Here is a 20,904-nt window from a genome sequence, read left to right on the forward strand (position 1 = left end):
ACTTGCTGAGGAACAAATGACCAGTCTAAGATGATTAAACAATCAGTTGCAGGTGAGTGAGTGTGAAGGAGGGTTCAAATAGTGGCACTAGCTGGGTGTGTGAAACAGAGCAGAGTCTGGAGAGAAGTAATCAGGTGAGTGTGGAGGGACCCAGTGCAGCAGCTACTGTGTCAATTTAATTGGCTTCTGTTTTAAAATGTAACATTAAAGTAGAGGAATCATTAGAAACTGTACAGGAGGTTGTTGAAATCTGAGATCTTGAGAGTTAACCGCATCCATAAAACTGTTTAGAGTCCCCACTCTCATCAACCTCAGGGTTGATGTGTCCACTGGTTCAGGCAGTTGGAAGCTGGAAGATTCCACTTCTCTGACTTTGACACTGTGTCCTGGGCTCAGGTGGCTTCTTCCAGCTTCTACCCTCCTGGACACTCCAGGTGAACCTGGTTAGTAGGATCAGGGAACAGTGTATCTGCCAGAGGCAAACCAGACTCTCCACTGGTTTCATTGAACTGTGTGAATCAAGTTGACGTATAAAATTCTTTACACACAAATGCAATGAGAGCGCTGCAGATGTGTGAAGGTCACACTGCTTGTTTGCAGAGGTTGAGGATATTTGGAGTAGAGATGAAGATGCTGGTGGCCTTGCTGCTGTTGGGCTGCTCTGTGGCTCAAGGCACCATTTTGTCAAAATGTGAGGTTTGGGATCAGCTGCTGAGGGTCCTGGACAACAACCCCAGAAACATGCGCTTCTTGGCTTCACGTAAGTTTTAGCTGCTGCTACATAAACACTGATGCTGTACATGTAGAACAGATGTTACAAGTGACACTGAACTTGCACACAGTTCAACTTATTGTTCTCCTCTTGTCTGAAGTTTTCTGTCAGGCAGAGAAGTCAGGATTTAACACTAGCAGCGTGATTGTCAGAAGTTCCAAACTGGAGGCTCTCACCAGGGTCCGACGGACTAATTCTGGGTCATACACCTCAAGGCTTGTGCGAGCAAGTGGATCGGGCGTGGCCTCCCTGCAAGTTGCCCCAGCCTCTTTGTGGAGCGATCTGCAGAGTGCGATAGCGGCAGTGGCCTCTCTGTTGGTCTCCCTGCAGAACGCGGTGGCGCCACCGCCCCCCGTGGCGGTGGCGCTTCCCCCCGTGGCGGTGGCGTCCCCGTGGCGGGGCCGTGGCGTGGCGGTGGCGCGTGGCGGTGGGCCCGTGGCGCCCCCGCCCCCTCCCTCCGTGACGACCCCCGTGACCCCTCCCTCCGTGACGACCCCCGTGGCCCCTCCCTCCGTGACGACCCCCGTGACCCCTCCCTCCGTGGCGGGCCCAGCGGCGAGACGTGTTGCCCGGTCTCCAAATGAAAACGAAGTCCAGACATGCTATGGCGTCTTCGCGCTCTGCAATACCGTGGCCTGCAGCGATGGCAAAACTCAGTCCCTCAATCTGTGTGGACTAGACTGCAGCAGTGAGTCCTGCCTTCATTCTGATTTAACCAGCGAGTACTTGCATTTGGGTTGAGGTTTAACTTAACTTTGTGTAAAAAGTGGTCTGAGTTGACCCTGGTATCTGGTGGGTGACGTCTTTAAACATTTCTCTTGCTTTCAGAACTGCGGGATGACGATATAAGAGACGATGCCAGCTGCATGTGGACGCTTGCCAAGTTTGGGTATGTTCACTGTCACAACATTCAGTGAATTATCTTTTACTAAGTTGAGGTTAAACCATTTCATTTTAATCACAGATCTTTGCATTGCCTCACTGGACTTTTTTGATAATTGATCAATTCAAAGGCTTTGAATGGTTGCACTGAGAAACAGTTTTCACAGCTTTACTCTAAACCTGTATAGTCAGATGCCATAAATGGCTTCAGAGACTGAAGCCACTGAATGATCTGACTTGATGTGACTGCATCGAACAAAGTCAAGTGGTTTTAATGATGCATCTTGTTCGTTTGCAGGAAAATGCTGGTTGACGAGAGTTGTACACATCCCCAGGCCTCCAACTACTTCACTGAATGCTCATCTTGATGGCTTTAGTTCCAGAACCAGACAACTTGAGCTGGAATAAAGTGAAGCAACTGTTGATGTGAACTACATTTGTCAAATTGACTAATAAAACTACCTTTTGCAGACATTGATCTTCTCAAACTAGCATGCATAACAAATGAACCTCCAAAAACAAGAGCAAAGGGCTGTTGGTGTCTAGAACAGACCTACTTCTATCTGAGGAATATTGCTGAGGAAAATTGGGTGCATCCTTTCTCAGTGATGCGGACAAGAATCTATGCATTTGTTACTGCTAGACTGGACTACTGTAACTCCCTACTCCATTGGATGCCCTAAAAGTTCCTTCTTAAAAGCCTACAGCTAATTCAGTGCTGCAGCTGGACTTCTAACAAGACTTGGGGGGGGGGTGTTCACCTTTCTCCCACAATAGCTTTTTTTGCACTGGCTGTGTGAAATGTAGGATTTCAAAATTCTCCTACAAAACGATTAATATTAAAGCTCCTCCTTGTCTTAAAGGCGTCAGCGTTCCCTATTCTCCAAGCAGAACGTTTCGTTCTCAGCGCTGGGCTACCTGTGGTTCCTAAGGTCTTTTAAATGTAGAATGGGCACAGAGCCTTTAGCTCCTCTCCTGTGGAACCAGGTTCCAGAAGCTGACACACTATCCACATTTAAAATCTGACTTAAGACCTTCTGTTGTGATAAAGCTTATAGTTAGACATGGTTCAGGTCACTGGCAATGGTTGTTTGTCACAGTTAAACTGCAATAGACATAAACTGCTGGGGGACTTAATTTATACACTGAGCTCCTATGTTTCCTTCTATCTCTTCTATCCAAAAACCTCCCATCATTGTTCCATGTTTAAATAACCTTGTCTCTTTCTCTCCAGTGCTTCTCCCCCACTCTGTCCTCAGTAAGTATCATTGGACTCAGTGCTATGTGTCTGTGACGGGCAGCTGGGGATCCAGCCACCCTGCCTGGGTCCGGTCCCTGGTCCGACCACCTTGCCTGTGTCTCTCTCTATCCCTCACCCCAACCGGTCGAGGCAGATGTCCGACCCACATTCAGCCTTGTTCTGCTGGAGGTTTCTTCCTCGTTAGAGAGGGAGTTTTTCCTCTCCACTGTTGCTGTCAAATTAAAGGCTTGCTGTATGTGGGATCTGTTGGGTTTAGTTGTGTAAGGTCTTAAAGATTTACTGCATGTAAAGTGCCTTGACATAACCTTGTTGTGATTCGGTGCTATATAAATACAATTGAATTGAATTGAACTTTCTGCCAGGAAATATTAACTACAGATGCTTTTTTTATTTAAAAACAGACACCCAACTTTCTTATAACCTGTGTTGTTAGATGGGTCCAGGCCATAATCTATGGTGATTGGCAGTCAAAGACTGTTCAGTAGCTGGTACAGCCATGGTCCTTTGTATAATTAAAGTAAACAGAAGAGAAATGTTCTAATGTACTCTCATAAATCTCATGTTTGATTGACCTACCTATACTCTAGGTCTGTCTTAGTGTCACAAAGACAATTAAACAGCTAAAGTGTAAACATAAACTAATATTCCACATGCAAAACCACACCAGTTAGTATCCAACGTGCTTTGTGATCTGCATACACATACCTATCTGCCCCTTGAGTGGTGTATAGAGGAGTTTTGGGGCTGAGAGTACGGTCGACTAGTGATGGTGCAATTCCTCACAGTGCTAAACTATGCATGAAGCTTGTGGAAAGATGCAAAAAAGCATCTGTTTCCTTAAATTCATTCACTTCCATTCAAGCCAACTTTTAAGCTCAACTTCATTTGTGAAATATGAAAATATAATGAAGATATTATTCTGTCTGGAGACATGTTTTAAAAAATAGATTGTGGAAATTTGGATTCAGGCACTCAATTGTGAATGTCCGCTGTATAAAATATATTCCGCATACTGTATTTCACAAAATACCTTTGAATCCTAAATTCACTCTAAGAAGCGAACCATGTTGCATCAAGTAGTGGATGTAGACACTGTGTCCCTGTCACAGTGCACGAAAAAAAATGATGTAAACAAATACAAAGGAGCTTGGAACATAAAAGAGCAACAGCAAGAGTGGCAGCACTATGACCCTTAAAAGAGAAACGCAGTGTTCCACTAAACAACAGGCGTGTGGTTAATAATGCAGTGAGCATAAGAGTCCATTTGAGAGGAGCTTTTCTAATATTCATGTGACATGATAGCCAAGGCAGGAACTCTTACTCTCGCTGGGCATAGTGTTATTCATACTGTGAGGCACTACAGTGTTTTGTTATTCATAGCCTTGGTTTCAGGCCAAGAGAGAACATGGACGGACCCACAGCTTCAGCAGCAAACTCAATAACTCAAATCATCATCTTAAAAACTGAAGTGGTCTTGTTTTAACGGGTAAAAAAATCAATATTTGGGATTTCCTCAATACAACTCTGACCTAAAGAATAACGTGATCATTAGTCATGAGAGAGAGAGAGAGAGAGAGAGAGAGAGAGAGAGAGAGAGAGAGAGAGAGAGAGACAGAGAGACAGAGAGAGAAGAGGGAAGACGTGGTGGACGTGGTGTTAACACTGACACTGCTTACATACTCCTTTTAACCTTTTCTTCACACCAGGTAGATATTTATGGTTTGTGGTGTTATGGCCCATTACCTGGCCCACTATTATGGCTTCTTTGTTTATAGTGTGTACAGATAGCTTAAACATTATTACACAACATATTTAGTACATGCAAAGTGTGCTTACAGCCAACCATGTCCTTTACCAGGGGGTGAAGGAAGCCTCTAGGTGATCCATGGTAGAGGTTCAGCCTATAGGATAGTAGTAGTAGAATCGATGTGAACGAATGAATGGAGCTGCAATAGGTCTTCATAGAAACTACATTTATCTATACTGTCTAACATATAATCTGGCTAATGCATCCTCGCTACACTCTACAAATACACAAATACAGCAGTAGATTCATCAGCATTACATATTGTTGCAAAAGCTCAACAAGTGTAGGACTAAACAAGCTGCAGGTGAATAATAATCAAGTAACAACACCCTTGCTGCAGCTCTGTCCATTAATTGTCTCCTCGTGTGAAACATCATTAATCCCTGACTGATGTAATTAGGAACTGCCATATCACCTTCTGTTCCCATCTGCATCTTGAGCCTCTGCTCTGTTGGCAAAAAGGTCCAGGACAGTGAGGCCTTGCCCCACGGCCTGCTGGGATCCGTCTGGCCTGGGTGACAGAGAAACGAGCTCCAGGACCAACATCGTGCCGGGCAACTTCAGAGACGTATGAAAGTACACGACCTAGAAAAGCATGTAGCAGTGAAAGACAGACATTATCCCTCCTTCACCTCTTACAAGTGTAACATGGCAACACTTTTCCACACTTTTTGGAGTTGTACCACATATTCAGTCATATTGACCAATGAGCAAAATGGTGAGAATGACAATTTAAATTTAAATTTAAATTTAAAGTACAGATGGTGCACAGTCCCATGGCATCTAGCTTGGCTCAGGGTGTTACTATTTCTGTCATTAGAGTAGCTACAGGGATAAAATGAAATCACCGTCTACATGTAGCTTTAAACATTATTTAACCTGGTTTGTATGTGTTGCATTTAACGGTGATGGAATTGTAGTTCAGTCTAACTATGACACTAAATGTTCCCATTACAATCATTAAAAAGATCAATTTGCTTGGTAAAATTACAATATTAACATATTAAATGATCAGAAAACACATTAAAATGTTCCGTCCACAAGTCTCTGAAAAGAATGAGCCCAATAACCTGCGCTGACACAAATACCTACAGTTGGAAATGGAAAGCCTGGCGCTGAAGAGGAAGGCATGTCCCCTGGTGAGGAGACTCTTTAGGATTACAGGGGAGTTTTGACCTGGCTATTTTTACACAGGTTCAGCGAGAGGCAGCCGAGCCTTCTGGGACCCTGCCCGCAGCCTGTGCCAGGTAGGTGCTATTGTTTGCAGACTCAGATCTGCCAATCAAATTGACAATAATAGCCTACCGACAGCGGAGCAGCACTGATTTACATGCACAAAAGAATGAATTAATTCTATGATCCAGTGGTCGCCAAGCACAATAATGCCTGATAAGAAAGAAAAGCATGGCAGTGTCAGCGGAAGAAAGACCTATGTAGACACGAGCCGCAGTGATATAGAGAACCAATCCCTCCCGGCCCACAGTGGCAGAGCCTGTTCATCTTTACACCCAGCATTCAGCCACAGAGCCACAGAGTCATATATTCAAATTCAAACCTCAGAGGCATTCTGCATCCGTCTTTTATCTCTATGCACAAGGTGAGTTTAAATTACTAGTCTTCCAAACAACTTCCTCTGCCGCATACAAATGCAACACATGGGTGGCAGATATAGTTGTCTCGCCAAGTCTGAATTAGTCATTTGTCCACCTGCTTGCTTGCATTTGTTCACTGTACTCTGCTTGTTAATATTCAAAGAGGCTCACAAACTGGTGTGTCTGCTCAGAGGAACACGTCTCGTTGGAGGCGATTCAACATCTAGACATTTTTGTTAATGGCCTTGTCAACATGGTCCGATGAGAGAGTGAGTAACAACATCTGGGAAGTGAAGAGAGACGCTCTGAGTTTTCCATTGCCTGGTTTTCAAGTAGAGGTTTTTAGAGAAATGTAATTTTACAGAATCTCAGAACAATTCATGTCTTCTAATCTGACGCTGCGCTCCCAATAAAGGCAAGGGCCCCTTTCTCGAGTTCTAAGCATTTGCTCCGTGTTTATTCTTGTTCACTGGCTGAGCTGAGAAAGTAAAATTATCTCCCATCCCAAGCTGCACAGAATTCTATACTCATGCAAAGAAAACTTTACCTTCACTCAGGGTGTTTCTTTATTTATTTATCTCCAACTGTAGCTCCCAAATCAAAGCTTATTTTTGACTGAACTTCTCTTGAACTGATCACAAACAGACTGAGAAAGTGGTCCATATTTTCCATCGTGCTCTCCCAAGTTTCTTCCTCTCGTCTCATGAAAGACGCAGTCTCCACTCGTGGAGCAACCCAAATGTGGACATTGTTCACCACGGCTTTTCAATTCAGAGACAGAAATCCTGTTTCATCTGCTCTGCCTCTTTGATACACCTCCAAAACTGATTCAAGTCCAGTCTTCAATGACAATAACAAAAAAGAATCTGCCTCCTTGGACCTGATAGTTCCCTTCTTCAATTTGCTCTGATTCAGACTTGCAATGTGGAATGTAGTCAGCAGTCAGTTCACAAGAAAACAGCTGTGACTTATTAGACAGCAACAGAATGTTGTCACCCAGCACCCAGTATAAAATATATATTCTCCTGAGACCCAGCCTATACATTCATGTCCTCTGTGGTGGACATTGCTTTCTGATCTAAATCTTTTGACTCATTTGCGCTATCCTACCAAGTCCTTGTGTGCTCTAGGCTCTGATAGCATACTACTTAACCGTTCAGCAAAAAACACTGACCAGTTCCTGGATTTCAAACTGCATCTGGCAAACGAGCTGCTGAATAACCTCGAACCCGAGGACACTGACTGGGTAGATGACAGCGAGGAGAGTGACGAAGAGTATGAGCCACCCATCAAAAAAAAGATTCCACAACCAGAAGCATCAATAAGAAAATATGGGGCCAGGCACATGCCAGAGATGGTAGACCACAGCCATGCGGAGAGGTGCCGAAACCAAGGTTGCAAGGGCAAAATATACATGAGATGTATCAGCCGCAAAATGTTCCACGCCGGACCTAATGAGAGGTTATACTCCACGGCAACTGTCAACAAAGTGCTAATCGATTCTCGCGGGGGAAGTATCGCCATGACCCTCCGCCCCCCCCCCCCTTGAGAGAAGAGTGAGCAGCAACGGGTGACATTAAAACATCATCAGCGTAAAGGCATGCAAAGCCGCTGACACCGCCAACAACCGTTTAGTCTCCAGCTCATGTAAGTTTAGCTGTGGGTCATAGAGAACTTAATTATACCAGAAAAGAGTTTGTCTCATGAAAACATTCCTGCGAGAAGATAAAGTTTGCTTTTCGTTTAAATAGCTTCACAGTGATGGAGTTACGCTGTATTATTCTACTCAGTTTATAGTATGATTTATAGCGGCAAAGCAAAAGTTGCTACGGTGCAATACACTTCCACAGCAGCACAAACTACACCCTCTAAAATGGCCACACATGGAAGGCAGAAAAAAATAATGATTCAGAGCCATATTAGCCACATTACAGCCGGTGCTACGACAGTGTAAAAGCTGCAGCTAATTCTTCCTGCCTCCTCAAGGCGGTCGTTCAAGTGCTAAGCAAGCACTTAAGGGGGAATCGCAGCCTCCACCCAAAACAAGCGGTTGCAAATGAGCATTGGTTTTGCATAGGTGGCTCCAAAGTACCTGGAGTATAATTGACAGAGTCCTGCTGTTTGAACCCTGGAGGCTGCCCAAAGAACAGCAAAAACAGGGTATTTCCATTCCTCACTGGCTGGGAGGCTGGATCCTAGGAACACTGTCGGCTTCCTAAGGCTTAGATAACAGGGCCCACTCTGCATGTTTACCTACAGGCTGCCTTAGTGATTCACAAGCTATTTTATGTAACTAAGATGAATAAATGCTGTCAGCACCTCAGTAGACACATAAGTAGTACGATCAGGCTTTAGATCGCACTGTAAAGCAGCTGATTGTTGGCATGTGCTTCATCCCGAGGCTTTTTCAAGGCGGCTCAACGTCGTAACTGGCTCATGTCGTGTGAAACTCGACAAGCGCATGCACTTGGTTGCAGCGCTTTGATTGTAGTTCGGCAGCATTGCTCAGGCAACCTGTCGAGGCGGAGGGGAGGGAGACGCTGTAAGTCATTTGACAGGCACAGATACCAGCAGGTACCGGCCTTACCTCGATGTGAAACTCTACGACTGCCGCCACAACAGTGGAGATGAGAGATGGCGCCGTGGATGACAGAGACAGACAAAATGACAGGAATAGAGGCTTCGGGCTTTTTTTATTGCCAATAATGTCAGAGCTTCACAGATAGGGCAGGACGTACTGTGCATGTACAGCTGAACAGAGTGACTAAGAGGGTCTCATTCTAGACCCATTATGAGACTGACCTGTGGCAAACCTATTCAAAACAGACCCGACCCCAAGTCAGAGGGAATGATATCAGTTTGACACAGCATAAAAAGGACAAAGGGGCTTATATATTAAACGTGGTTTATTTAAATGAATAAAAAATAATGAAAACATTAGAAATATGTATTTTTTGAGCAATTGCAAACCAGATAAAACCCTGTTTTGTGTCTATGAAAGGGCAATGGTCGATGGATTGTTTGTCAGCGCAACCAATTCCTGTAATTAATAATGTCTAAAAGACAAAATTCAAAATGCACGAGTGCACGACTGAATAGAACAAAAGGCACAGGTGAAGGACAGGGAAAATCTGATCTACCGGCCGACAATAAGAGGACCGCAGCAATTACTGGAGAAACAGCCCAATTATGTGGAAACCCTCAGAGGAATGAGGGTGACAGTGATGCGGTTTCTATTCAGCAAGGACTTTTACTGAGCCGCATTTCTCTCTTTTTCGAAAATCTCCATCGACAGCTATTTTAGACTACAGAGAATTTTGAACAACCAGTAAAACTTCTCAGAAACGCCCAGCCTTTTATTTTAATAGTAGATGAGAATTTGTGGCGTTCATGCTCACTGGAGAACCTTAATCGTTTGAGTATCTTTAATGTCAATTCAGTATTAATATCGTAGAAATGCATGCAACACAAAATCTCTTATCTCCACTGATTGTGAATGAAGTCCAGTCTGGCGTCAGTCTTGCTATACTGGCTGCATGTCCACGATCTCACAGTACTTGATCTGTGACTAGTATCACGGCTGCCCATCTTGCCACGGTGCAGCAGCATCAATTACATCGATACCCCACACTACCATTGATTTCATTTACCCTTAAAGGCGTTTCTGCTTGTATTTGGTCAAAATAATGAGCCACTATCAGCTCTGAGCAAGCAATAATAAGAAGCGAAGGTCAGGCATGCGTTTTTGATTTAAAGGAAAAATGTTCCATTACATTTTATGATACCGTCTTGTGTAAACTGCTAGACGTGTGAAAGGGTATACTCTAAACACGATAAATATCCAGAATGTGCTACAATAGTAATGCACAGCAGGCACAACAAAGAGTTTACAGTTATGTTCTGTATTTTGATCGAATGCTAAATGTCTGCACATGCTGTTATTACCCGGCAACACTTCTCTGTGGGAAATGAGGACGGATAATTATTCTGAACTCTGGGATAATACACAGTATTGGAAACTATAGTGTCTTGAGAGCAGTAGGGATACTGAATGACATGTATATGTGTCCTAAAGGGTTACACTGCAGCCTGAAACGCAGCCAAGGATGAACCAAGGCAGACGAGAAATGAATGATGCAGGGCCATAACAGTCACTTCACTATTTGCTTCAGTAACACGCCTGCACAAAATGAAAATCTCCTACTCGGCAAAACTCTCGATGTGTTTTACTTTAAACTCGGTGCCTCTGGTACCGAACTCAAACCCAAAACAAATCCTGCATTCCACACCACCGTCCCCGCTTTGTCAGCGGCAGACGTCACTGCTCACTGGTTAGTTTGTCACCCAGTCCTGTTCTTCTAACATTTGGTGAATCCTGTCTGAAGAGCTTCACAGACAAACTGTGGGCGCTCACTGTGAATGTTAGAGAAGCATCGCAAAATGGTAGGAATGCAGGAAAGAGGCGGCTAGATTCCGGAAGGTAAAGACCAAAAAACAAAGTGCAAACCAGACTGAATCTATTTCTTTGACGCTGTTTTAATGTCTTCCTTTCCTTCACCCCCTCAGCACAGGGAGTTCAGACCCCAGAGAGCACTGGGAGCAGAATTATTGGGACAACTTAATTCTAAGTGTGTTTGAGAGCGGAGGGAAACGAGACAGTGACGGAAAGGCAAGTGAATTATAGGTTCACACATACTATGCCCACCACACAAAACAGGATTAAGCAAAACAAAGACACACACCTATCACTTCTTCACGACTCAAGTCTCCATCCCTGCTATCGCCTCAGCAGCAGCTTCTGTGGCAGCTTCAGTAGAACACACACACTCATCTTTACAACACAGACAGTGGTCAGAATACGCAGAACTACAGGACGTGAACTATTAGGTATCAGCCCTGAAGTACATGAGGACACATCTGCTAAATGATACTAATTACATTATTCAAACACGCACAGTGTCAGTGGAAAAACAGGCTAATAGGTTTAGAGTTAGCAAACCTGCGGTGTCATTAATATCCATTTCATAGACACAAAACAGGGTTTTATCTGTTTTATCCACAGAAATACTGGGATTTGACAGGAAGAGGATGCTGCACCTGTAGAAACTGCACCAATGAATTCAGACGTTGTCAAGACACTGTGGAAAAACTGACAACACAGATGGTGAATTAGTGCATTAAACGCCAGAATTTACAATAATCCTTTTCACAAGCTTAATTTTACCTCATCATAAAATATCAATATTTATACATCCGAGACGTGATGAACATTCAGGCCTGCTGTGTTGCATTGGTGCTCATGAGACGCTAATTATTCCATAAGCAGCACTTCACTTTGAAAGATACAGCGCACCCCACACGTAACTGTGTACATCTGCGATTCATTACTAACTAATGTCGACCTAGCGAGTGCCTGGCTCTGGCTCATCGCGTCCAAACCCTCAGAGATCGGGGGAGAGGATGGAGCCATACGATGCTCACGCTCGGTCTAGGTCAGCTGGGAAACGCAACGCTTCGCCAGAAACACTAAATATCTTTTCATCTTTTGCATTCTTGTCAGCCGATCATCAACCAGCATAGCGCTTCATCTGCCTCAGAGGTCATCTGCTGTGGATATTATAGCTGGTATAATTTAATTTCAGGCTGTCGGAAAAAATGATAACACGTGCTGTCAGAGGCACCAGCCACAGGGTGGAAACCGCGGCGCTGCCTCACACACTCTGTCTTCTTCCGTCTCCCATCACCTCAGCCGACACCACCTGCATTCATCAATTCATCATCATCCATCATCTAATGTGAAAGGGGAGAGGCGTGTCTGTGTGCTGGATTTCGCTGTTGAATATTGTGTTTTTCTTCCTGGCTTACATGTGGAGGCTGTGACTGGATCAGCTACAGCATGTGTTGATATAAATGCTTACAACAACAACCGCCGAGGGTTCAACCCGCCCCTGTGCCGTCCCTGCTCCGTCCGTCCCCAGGACTCAGGTGGCAGGCTGACAACCCCTCCAACCATAACCATCCACCCCCATGGCAGATAAATCTTCTTTCAGCTCGGGATTGTCCTTTATGTTACATTAACCAGCACAGATCATCCATATGTTATAAGATGGTTGTAACCACCGTATTGAAAAATGAATGAGGCACAAGACATTAGAAACGTCTCCTAATATAATGCGCTACAATAAAACCTGACAGGGAGCTGACAGCTGAAATTAAACCCTTGTAAAAGTAGAATCAACAGCAGAGCTGCTGCTACACTGGACTGAGTGGAGTTGTGCGTCATCCTAAAACACAGGCTTATTGTCTGCCCTATCATGTTTTACGTCATTTAGTGGACACCAAAGGGTTCACATGGTTCCTTCTTGCCACTGCGGCTCTGTACTGCAGGGTGTGCCACTCCGGTGTGTGAAGCTGTTAAGCAACAGCTGCTTGGCTAGATGTTTGCTCTCCTCGGACCTGAAATATTGATCAGTTCTCAGGCAAGGCAGCACAGTCTGCACCCCCAAGTCCACATGTATAATTGAAGTATATATCTCTTAGTGTGGCAGGCCAGTTGGGAGAGGGAATTAAGCACCGAGCCAGGCTGAAGGCCCGTCTATACTGCCATTGGAGCTCCTTTGTCCATCAATCATATCGGCCAGGAAATGCTGCGCCTTGTAAAAGAAAATAGTGAATTGAAGACAGAATATAACAAGACTTAATATAGGTTTCGTCTTTTACTGCCGCCCATTTATCTCTGCACTTTCCAGCTTGTTTTTGAACCAGTAAGCATTCATGCAGAATTGCAAGTTGCCATGTTAAAAGGTAAGGCTGGTGTTAAACTACACTTTTCGCACTGCTGTGGTACCCAGCCCCAACCCCGTGTTTTCTCACTAAAACAAGACTAAATTATGTATTTGTTTTTGAGCTGTGGGTTAAAAAAAACATCTGATGCCCTGGAGTCTATTTACAACAGCAGGACGGCGTTTGAGGCGTCCATTCAAAATGAACTACAGCGCCCACGTGTATGGTAATGAAGGAACACAACGACCCGCGCAAAAGCATGGCTTATTGATAACTGATATGTTTTATTAAACAGCTGGATGTAAGCTGCATCAGGCTTATGATGCACAGCCAATAGCAGAAGAATTGGAATAGTGTATAGGTGCAACAATACATTGAGTTTTCCCAACTAGTTTTTCCGTACTGGTGGTTTGTAATTTCCTGTATGTTCTAAAAATAAATAAATAAATGAGAAACAATATATTTACAGGGGCTGCAGAGGCAGCCTCACCAGCAAGGCACAGATTCATGCCCCTCTGCTAAAGGCTTGGTGGCTATGCTATCTACTCAGCCAAGCATGAAAAACATACCACAGCAAATATATCACTCTATGATACGCATTGTACGTCCCAACAGACAGTCACAGAGTGGGAACATGCATCCTGACACGCTTCAGCATCGCCTGCTGTTCCGCACACAAGTCACTAAAGAGCTTCAAAACATTTTGCTTTAAATGTGACTTTAGACGGAGACTCCATCATTGGAGCCCCGTAGCACACGTTTTCCAAGCAGATGTGATGCACTAATTTCAAAATTAAACTCTCGCAGTGAGGCGACGCAGGCGGCTGTCAGTGATTTATCTCTGAGGTGATTTTAACTTGTTACTTCGTCTGTTTCTGCTTCGCTACGAAACAGTTAGTCTAATATTCATGATCTTGGGTGTGCTAATTATTGAAACACACTGCCAGCTACTGTCAAAAGTTGCACATTCACTCTTCATTCAGGATGAATCTGTGTCAGATTGGTCCAGCAATAGTATCAGGCAAACATGTCAATTTGTCTAAGAGCTGCTAATAAATAAAGTGCTAATTATTAAAAACATTAGCATCTACACACTAAACTAAGATGCTTAGTAAAAGCATTGCTGTACCACTGCTACGCTCTTAGATAGCTCTTCCTACGTACAGTACTGGGCAAATGTTTTGATTTTAGCGCATGATGCAACGCCTTAAAGGAAAGCGACCGATTGGCCCCATTTAGCAGGAGGAGAATCGATGGGTTCTGCAACAGATGGTTTGGCCTCCAATGAGCCCTTGTCTCAACATCGTCGAGTCAATCTGGGATTACGTAAAGAGACAGAACCAATTGATAGTCGGAATCCACAGAGGAACTGTGTCAAGTTCTGCAAGACGCTGGAACAACCCACCTGCCAAGTACTTTGAAAAGCTGTGCGAGTGCACTTGGGGGAATTGGCTCCGAGGTTCAAAGCAGCACCAGTGGTCACAGTAGAGAGGGAGTGGATTTAGTTTTTGTTCAAAGCGTGACATAATACATACAGCTGAATAGACTACTTATAAAATCTTATTATTTTATGATAAAATGTCACTTTACAGTAAATATAATCCTTCAGAGCAAGAAGCCTTAAACAACCAGCTGTTTATTTCTCAGTGTAAGAGAATTATCACGGGGACTTTCAGTTTGAGTTGTTTTGTCAGAATACTGTTTCCAAGGTCCAAAATAAACACTGGGGCTTAAAGCTACATAGTTTCAGTTAATTTGGCCAGTTGCACCTCTGCTCCGGTTGACACTGGACAGAGATGTGCTGGAACTGGCACGATGCTATCAACAGCAAGCCAAAAAACAATAGCAATGAAGAACAGGCTTAAAAAGTGACACCAGACAGTGAGAGAGATGTCAACGAGTGCATTCTCTGCACGCCTACGCTGTCTTGAAAATAGGTCTAATCCAGTAAAGTGAAAACACCTGTGTGGGTAGACAATGAGCATTCAGGGAATTTAGCACAGACTTTAATATTAATACTGTAGATTCCATACCACTGTTTCCAACTATAGGATATCACTATATATTGAATGTAGTGTCTCTGCTGAAACAATGAATATACTTGTCTACAGAATGTGTTCTCTGTTGTTTACCTTTTTCTTGAGGAGGATGTACAGAGCTGACATGAGAGTTAGGTCATCGCACCTTTTCCCTAAGCGCTGTGGAAAAGGGCAACTCTTCCTTCTATGTGGAGGCTGAACGGACACGCTCGATTAGATGTGAATCATGTGTGCAATCGCATGTAGTAAACAAAACGCTGTGTGTGTGTGTGTGTGTGTGTGTGTGTGTGTGTGTGTGTGTGTGTGTGTGTGTGTGTGTGTGTGTGTGTGTGTGTGTGTGTGTGTGTGTGTGTGTGTTGGGAAGGGGGGGTCTTTAGCTGAGCTCTCCTTTCTGGATCATGTGTGTCCTTTAAAACAGAGAATAGGAGGTGTGGTCGCTCATATTCAGCCCAGACATGAACCATAGGGGATTCTGGGAAACTGCAGAAACCTAAGACATGGTAGACATTAGTGAGAAGGCATTGGCTTAGGATGATGGGAAAGGATAAACAAAATCTAAATTAGAATGTATGCATGTTACTCCTGGGATTTGCCTACGTCATGCCAAACACCATCAAAGCATGAAGACCTAGAAAAACCGAGGTCGCACGGACAGGAATAAAACTTGGCCTTTTCTCCAAAGCCCAGCTGTCGGCCTGATAATGTTGCACATGAGAAGAAACCACCGGCTTCCTGTAAAGGTAGGGGGTTCAAATGGAGCGATCACAGCGAGAGACAATGCGGGAGAAACACATGTTTCTCTGCCTCCGGTCTCTTCGACCGTTGTATGTAACACAACATTGCCCTCTGCTGCCGGCGGCTTTTACTGTACGACACAAGGAGGAGAGTTTGAACAGCTATGACCCGATGGTCACATATACCAGAGAACTGCAACTCAGGAAGTGTCATCTGCGAAATTAGCTACCATTTTCTAACAGTACTAAATAGTGTTTAGCTAACGGCTCAAATTTTGGGATATAAATACACAGATGCCGACGACATAACAAATTGTTCTTCAATAACCCAAAATTCCCTCTACCTTCATTCCTCACAAATAAGAAGTAACTTTTCAGAACACCAAAACACAAAGCCCTGGCAAACACATCAACCTGTGATCTACTTTCAAAGTAAATGCAATAAAAACTCAGACTTGACAAGTCACAAACAACTCGTAAAGCGTCAGAGCAGGTAACGCACGCCTTGATGTTTTCCCCGCGCCAGAGAGAAACGAAATGAAGAAACAAAGCATGGATTCACGCAGCGCTCTCTCGCGCTCTCTTCCTCTGTTTAATCACCGAGCATCTTCGCCGTTCACCCGATATTAAAAGCAATCCATCATGGCTGACTGGAAGGAGGTGGGGCCTTGCGATTTTCAGTGTGCTCCTGTAACTGAGCAGAGGATTCCCCCCTCTGACATGATTTGGATATCAAACAGCAATTTGCCACTCATAAACACCAGCATGAATGTGAACGCATGGGCCAAATCCAATTTTGGAGAAAAAGAAGCTGGTGCTGCTCTTGCGGCACAAGCCAGAGAGGGCCAGGCCCACTTTATCACCCTGATAGGATATGATGTGGTTTATATTATAACCCTAGATGGATAATGGGGCTTAGGTACTTACTGGGATACCAAGTGGGCCTTTTGTACAGGCTAGGACTATTATGGTGGTTCAAAGTAAGTCCATACACTGTGAGAGATCGTTCAATTAAAAGAACATCAACCAGAAGAAAAGAGGCCAAAACAGATGGTGAAAAAATGGAAAACAGAATGTTTCATAGCTGTGACTCATTGGTGTCACAGCAAAAATGACTTATGCCGTTCTATTTAAAAGCTAGCTTCATACTCGCCTTTAAAAAAACACGTCTTGCACAAGTGCTCACACTGTAAGCAGAGGTCTGTCGACGCTGACGCTACAGAGGATCTCAGCAGTTCTCTGACGCAATCAAACACCAGCGTGCGACCAGCTTCCAACCAGGATGTACAGAGATCTTCAGACGTTTGATTGAGACAGAACACAGGCGTCCAGCTGCTACCCTAGATATTGGTCCAGAAATAACAGAACGCCTTGGAACAGAAAGTAGGCGTGATGCTGGGAGGCATATTTTCAAGGTTACATAATGATACATTTTGTAGTGAGTGCATCTTTCAATCAGAGGATCAATGTTCAAACCACATAATCCTCCAGGCAGCAGGATTTCACCCTGACCTCCACCTTCACATATCACAGATGTGGTTAGGTTAACCTGCTCCAACTCCTGACTCCCATCACTCCAAGTTTGATTCACCTTACTGCACCGAAAACAAGACTCTGGAGCAGCACAGGCTCCAGACCAGAGGGTGTCTGGCTTAATAAAAGGAATCCTTTCATGTTGAATGGATACAATTACGATCCTTTGATTTGTGACATATTTCAATGTTGTGTATTTTTGTCTTTTGTATCTCAGCACCTACCTTATGACATTCGCTTTAGCATTTTCAAAAAGTAACCAGAAGTTTCATCATCAAAGCCCATCTTTCAAAGTACATCGCACAGTTTGACCTTAAAAAAAGAAAAGCTTCTCTTTGTTGCCTTGCTCTAATGATGATTGCCGAAGCGAAAAGCCTCAACGAACAATAGTAGAAAAAAGTTAAGGAAATAGGAAAAAAGTACAGCATTGAAACGTAAGACACGGTTTGAACGACGCAATCTGCATACTAACACCACCGGGTTATCACCGGTGGGAACGACATCACAGGACACGCTGTGATTCTGGCTCAACAAGCAGCTACAGCGTGTTTCAAAGCACCTCTGCACACGGGCGCTCCGGTTTCACCAATCGATGAACAGATTCAGCAGTGAAATACCAAACTAATTAGGGACGTGCCAACTGCACGGGCTGGCTCAATATCTACAACTTCTTCAGCTCGTCTAAACAACAATCCAATATCAAAAGAGGGGAATTTAACGATGGCCGCACTGCACATTCTGCAGCTAGCAAATGTTTGTACATGTATCAGTCGTTTGTCATTGAAACATTAACTATGTCACTTAGCATCACTTATGAACACTCCCATTGTGTGGATGGACATGCGTGGCTGCCGGCCTCACTGTGCTGCAAGCCATCTCAGTCTGAAGTTGTGATAAAGGGACTGATCGATGCACTTAAGCCAAATGGCCCATTTGGAATGCAGCGGGCTTCTCCCAGGTTTTGCGTGTTTGCTGCTAACAAACTGGCGCCGGTGCTTAGCAGGGCTGCCAAATGGGTCGATAACAAAAATTAAACCCATAAAATGACAATAACAGTGAGCTGTTCATGAGTGTTTGCTATTGTTCACTTGTGTGGATGGGGAGGGAACTAATGAGCCGCTACTGTGAAGATATTGGAGGCAGAACACTTTCAATTCTTGGAGTTTGCACATGCTGACTGTAAATCAATCACGTTTTTTCAGTGACATCTATTCAGCAGTAGCAAGAAACTTGGGAAATAAGTAGGAAAATACACCAGTTGCTCACAATTACAAGCCTGCCAACAAATCACGGCTGGCGCCAGTCACATAAGTGTTCTTACTTATTACACTACTGCTTTCAGTTGTAAGTTGCTTCACTTTTTTGCATAGTTTAATCAGCTTACAATTTTGTGATGCACACGGAGGAGAGATGCTGCCAGTCGAAACAAAATGCGAGCAGCGACAGAGGTTAATGACACTGAAATGATAAGACACCCTTCAATTTACTGCTCAGGAGGAGGCCCAGTGGGAGAGTTGTTAGGCAGCTGATCGTGAGCCACGGGGTCGCTCGTTGGGCTTCTGATTTGAAATAATACTATCCCTTATCAAATACAGAGAGCAGGGATTTAATTATTAACTCTATCCATGCAGCTTTTTATGAGGTGGCAAAGGGCAGCGTTTCACTTAAAAAACGTTAAGCGAGACAGAACGTGAATGTCAGTGGAACGATGGGAGGATCACGCTGAGGTCCGGCTGTGTTTACTCTAACAAATAATAATCTGCTTTATGTCTGTTGTTGTGCCGCTCGGTCCAAGCGACATTAGCAAAGTGCTTCATCTGAAAGAAGCAGCCAAATTACACATTTTATATCATTACGTGGATTTGAGCTCTGGGTCTATAAAGACGTATGAACTCCTATGCCTCTGTTTTGACACCTTCAACTTGTGACTGTAAAGAACCCTCTCAAAGTTGTTGCTTGTGACATAAAGACGTGTTGTTATTCAGCTTTCAGGGTGAAAACATGGCCTGCAGTGCATGTAATACAGGACCCTGGTGCAATTAAACACTCAATCTGGCAATCTGGAAGCTGCATGTATTTCCCTATATAAGCATCAACTCACTGCAAAGAGGAGTAGATCACAGCTGTGTGTTGTCTACTGTTCTGTCTCCTTATGTGTGTGGATTACCTTTCATAGTAATAGAATTACCTTATTGAAGGAGATTTTGTTGTGTTTCATACACTGCGGAGTGGTCTTCCATGTTCTCCCAAAGAAGTGCTGTTGTTTGTGATCAAAGAAGGTCACTCGAAGCTGGTAGTCCAGGTCTTCCTGTCCCTCTGACGTCTCCTGTGAGTAAAAAGTCCACTTTAATTCAATTCAGTTTTTTTCATATAGCACCAAATCACAACAACCTTATCCCAAGGCACTATACAAGGAAGAATTTAAGACCTTACACAACTAAACCCAACAGATTCCACATACAGCACGCCTTTAATACACACCTGTATTAGAAGAGACTTGGATGAACCCACACATAAAATATGAAAAGCAAAGGCCTAATTCACAAAGTTTACAGATTATCTAAATCCTCCTTTCAGCAATGTTCGTTGGATGAAGACAAGATCAAGCTCAAATGTGTAAGTTTTGAATGGATGATGTCTTTGCCATATGTTGCTGTACATGTAGCTAAAGTTCACTGGTTTGTTGTCTCGGCTACACACGTCCCAACTGGGTTCGACCATTACGGCGTTATTACGTCTCTACGTCTCATTCTGCGGCTGCTAGCTGTAAACGGTCACCTGGAGGAGGTGGGGAGCTGCGAGCCGGCCGAGGCTGAGCTGGAACCCGCTGGACTGCGTGAGGTGGCGGTCCACCGCCCGGCGGACCGTCTGGCTCGGCGGGAGAACGAACCGGTTTCTCTCAAACACCTTCTCCCACTGCTCCGTGTCGCTGGACATGTCTGCGCCGTCCTTCGGTTAATGTCAAAGTGTTTGATATTAGAAAAAAGGGGGTGCGCAGGGAACTGAATCCTTTTCAAACGCTTAGATTTTCGAACTCTATGTCGCCATGTTTAAATCAGACTGTACTATTAAGGGCAGAGGGGGAGTAGTCACGTAAATAAATAGTTGTAGCAAAGTTTTGTCCGAACAAAAGAACAATAAACTAACAACTATTAAAGATACAAGTGCGACAAAGTGCAATTAGTCGTTTAATTCAAAAACTAAAACATCTAAAGAAGTGGCACGATCCACATCTACAATGCTTGAACCCTTTCTTATGGTATTTCCCATAAAGCCGCGTCAGTTGCTATGGAAATGGTCACGTTGCCACAATGGCACTGTTTATGGAAGACTCGAGGAATAATAATAATAATAATAATAATAATAATAATAATAATAATAATAATAATAATAATAATAATAATAATAATAATAATAATAATAATAATAGTAACAATTTTATTCAAATTAATCACTTAAACATGAGGTGCTTTGTAGCCTATGTAGGCCAAACATAGGAGA

At 43.8% G+C, this 20,904-nt stretch overlaps 2 protein-coding genes across 10 annotated transcripts in view; one reads left to right on the forward strand and one right to left on the reverse strand.

Annotated features, from left to right (window-relative positions):
* nphp4 (nephronophthisis 4) overlaps positions 1–20,477 on the reverse strand; it is a 109,848-nt gene extending 89,371 nt beyond the window's left edge. For 4 of the 8 annotated variants that reach the window (XM_055510313.1, XM_055510310.1, XM_055510311.1 and 1 more), the window contains exons 1-4: positions 20,182–20,477; positions 19,592–19,729; positions 5,138–5,307; positions 4,752–4,816 (exon numbers count right to left, since the gene is read on the reverse strand). In XM_055510313.1, coding sequence (XP_055366288.1) covers positions 4,752–4,816; positions 5,138–5,307; positions 19,592–19,729; positions 20,182–20,340 — 532 coding nt within the window. In that variant the 5' untranslated portion in view covers positions 20,341–20,477. Of the gene's footprint in view, positions 1–4,751; positions 4,817–5,137; positions 5,308–19,591; positions 19,730–20,181 lie in introns of those variants that run through there. The other 4 variants (XM_029156337.3, XM_055510315.1, XM_055510316.1 and 1 more) reach the window with 4 other exon arrangements.
* LOC114858776 (uncharacterized) lies at positions 3–2,126 on the forward strand. Of its 2 annotated transcripts, none has more exons than XM_055510317.1 (6): positions 3–134; positions 601–760; positions 873–1,157; positions 1,221–1,460; positions 1,601–1,661; positions 1,953–2,126. In XM_055510317.1, exons 2-6 carry the CDS (start codon positions 625–627, stop codon positions 2,020–2,022), a joined length of 792 nt encoding a protein of 263 aa, XP_055366292.1. In that variant the 5' UTR covers positions 3–134; positions 601–624; the 3' UTR covers positions 2,023–2,126. The 2 variants fall into 2 exon arrangements, with proteins under 2 accessions (XP_055366292.1, XP_055366293.1); XM_055510318.1 differs by lacking the exon at positions 3–134 and adding an exon at positions 382–528.
* Positions 20,478–20,904: the final 427 nt, after the last annotated feature.

The sequence above is a fragment of the Betta splendens genome, chromosome 7 (genome assembly GCF_900634795.4).
Source record: "Betta splendens chromosome 7, fBetSpl5.4, whole genome shotgun sequence".
Lineage (NCBI taxonomy): Eukaryota > Metazoa > Chordata > Actinopteri > Anabantiformes > Osphronemidae > Betta > Betta splendens.

What these genes read in the sequence shown, in the direction of transcription:
- LOC114858776 (XM_055510317.1), top strand. Translation starts at nt 625, where the DNA reads ATGAAGATGCTGGTGGCCTTGCTGCTGTTGGGCTGCTCTGTGGCTCAA. An exon ending in CATGCGCTTCTTGGCTTCAC is followed by an intron (nt 761 to 872) that starts GTAAGTTTTAGC and finishes TCTTGTCTGAAG; the next exon opens with TTTTCTGTCAGGCAGAGAAG. An exon ending in TGGACGCTTGCCAAGTTTGG is followed by an intron (nt 1,662 to 1,952) that starts GTATGTTCACTG and finishes GTTCGTTTGCAG; the next exon opens with GAAAATGCTGGTTGACGAGA.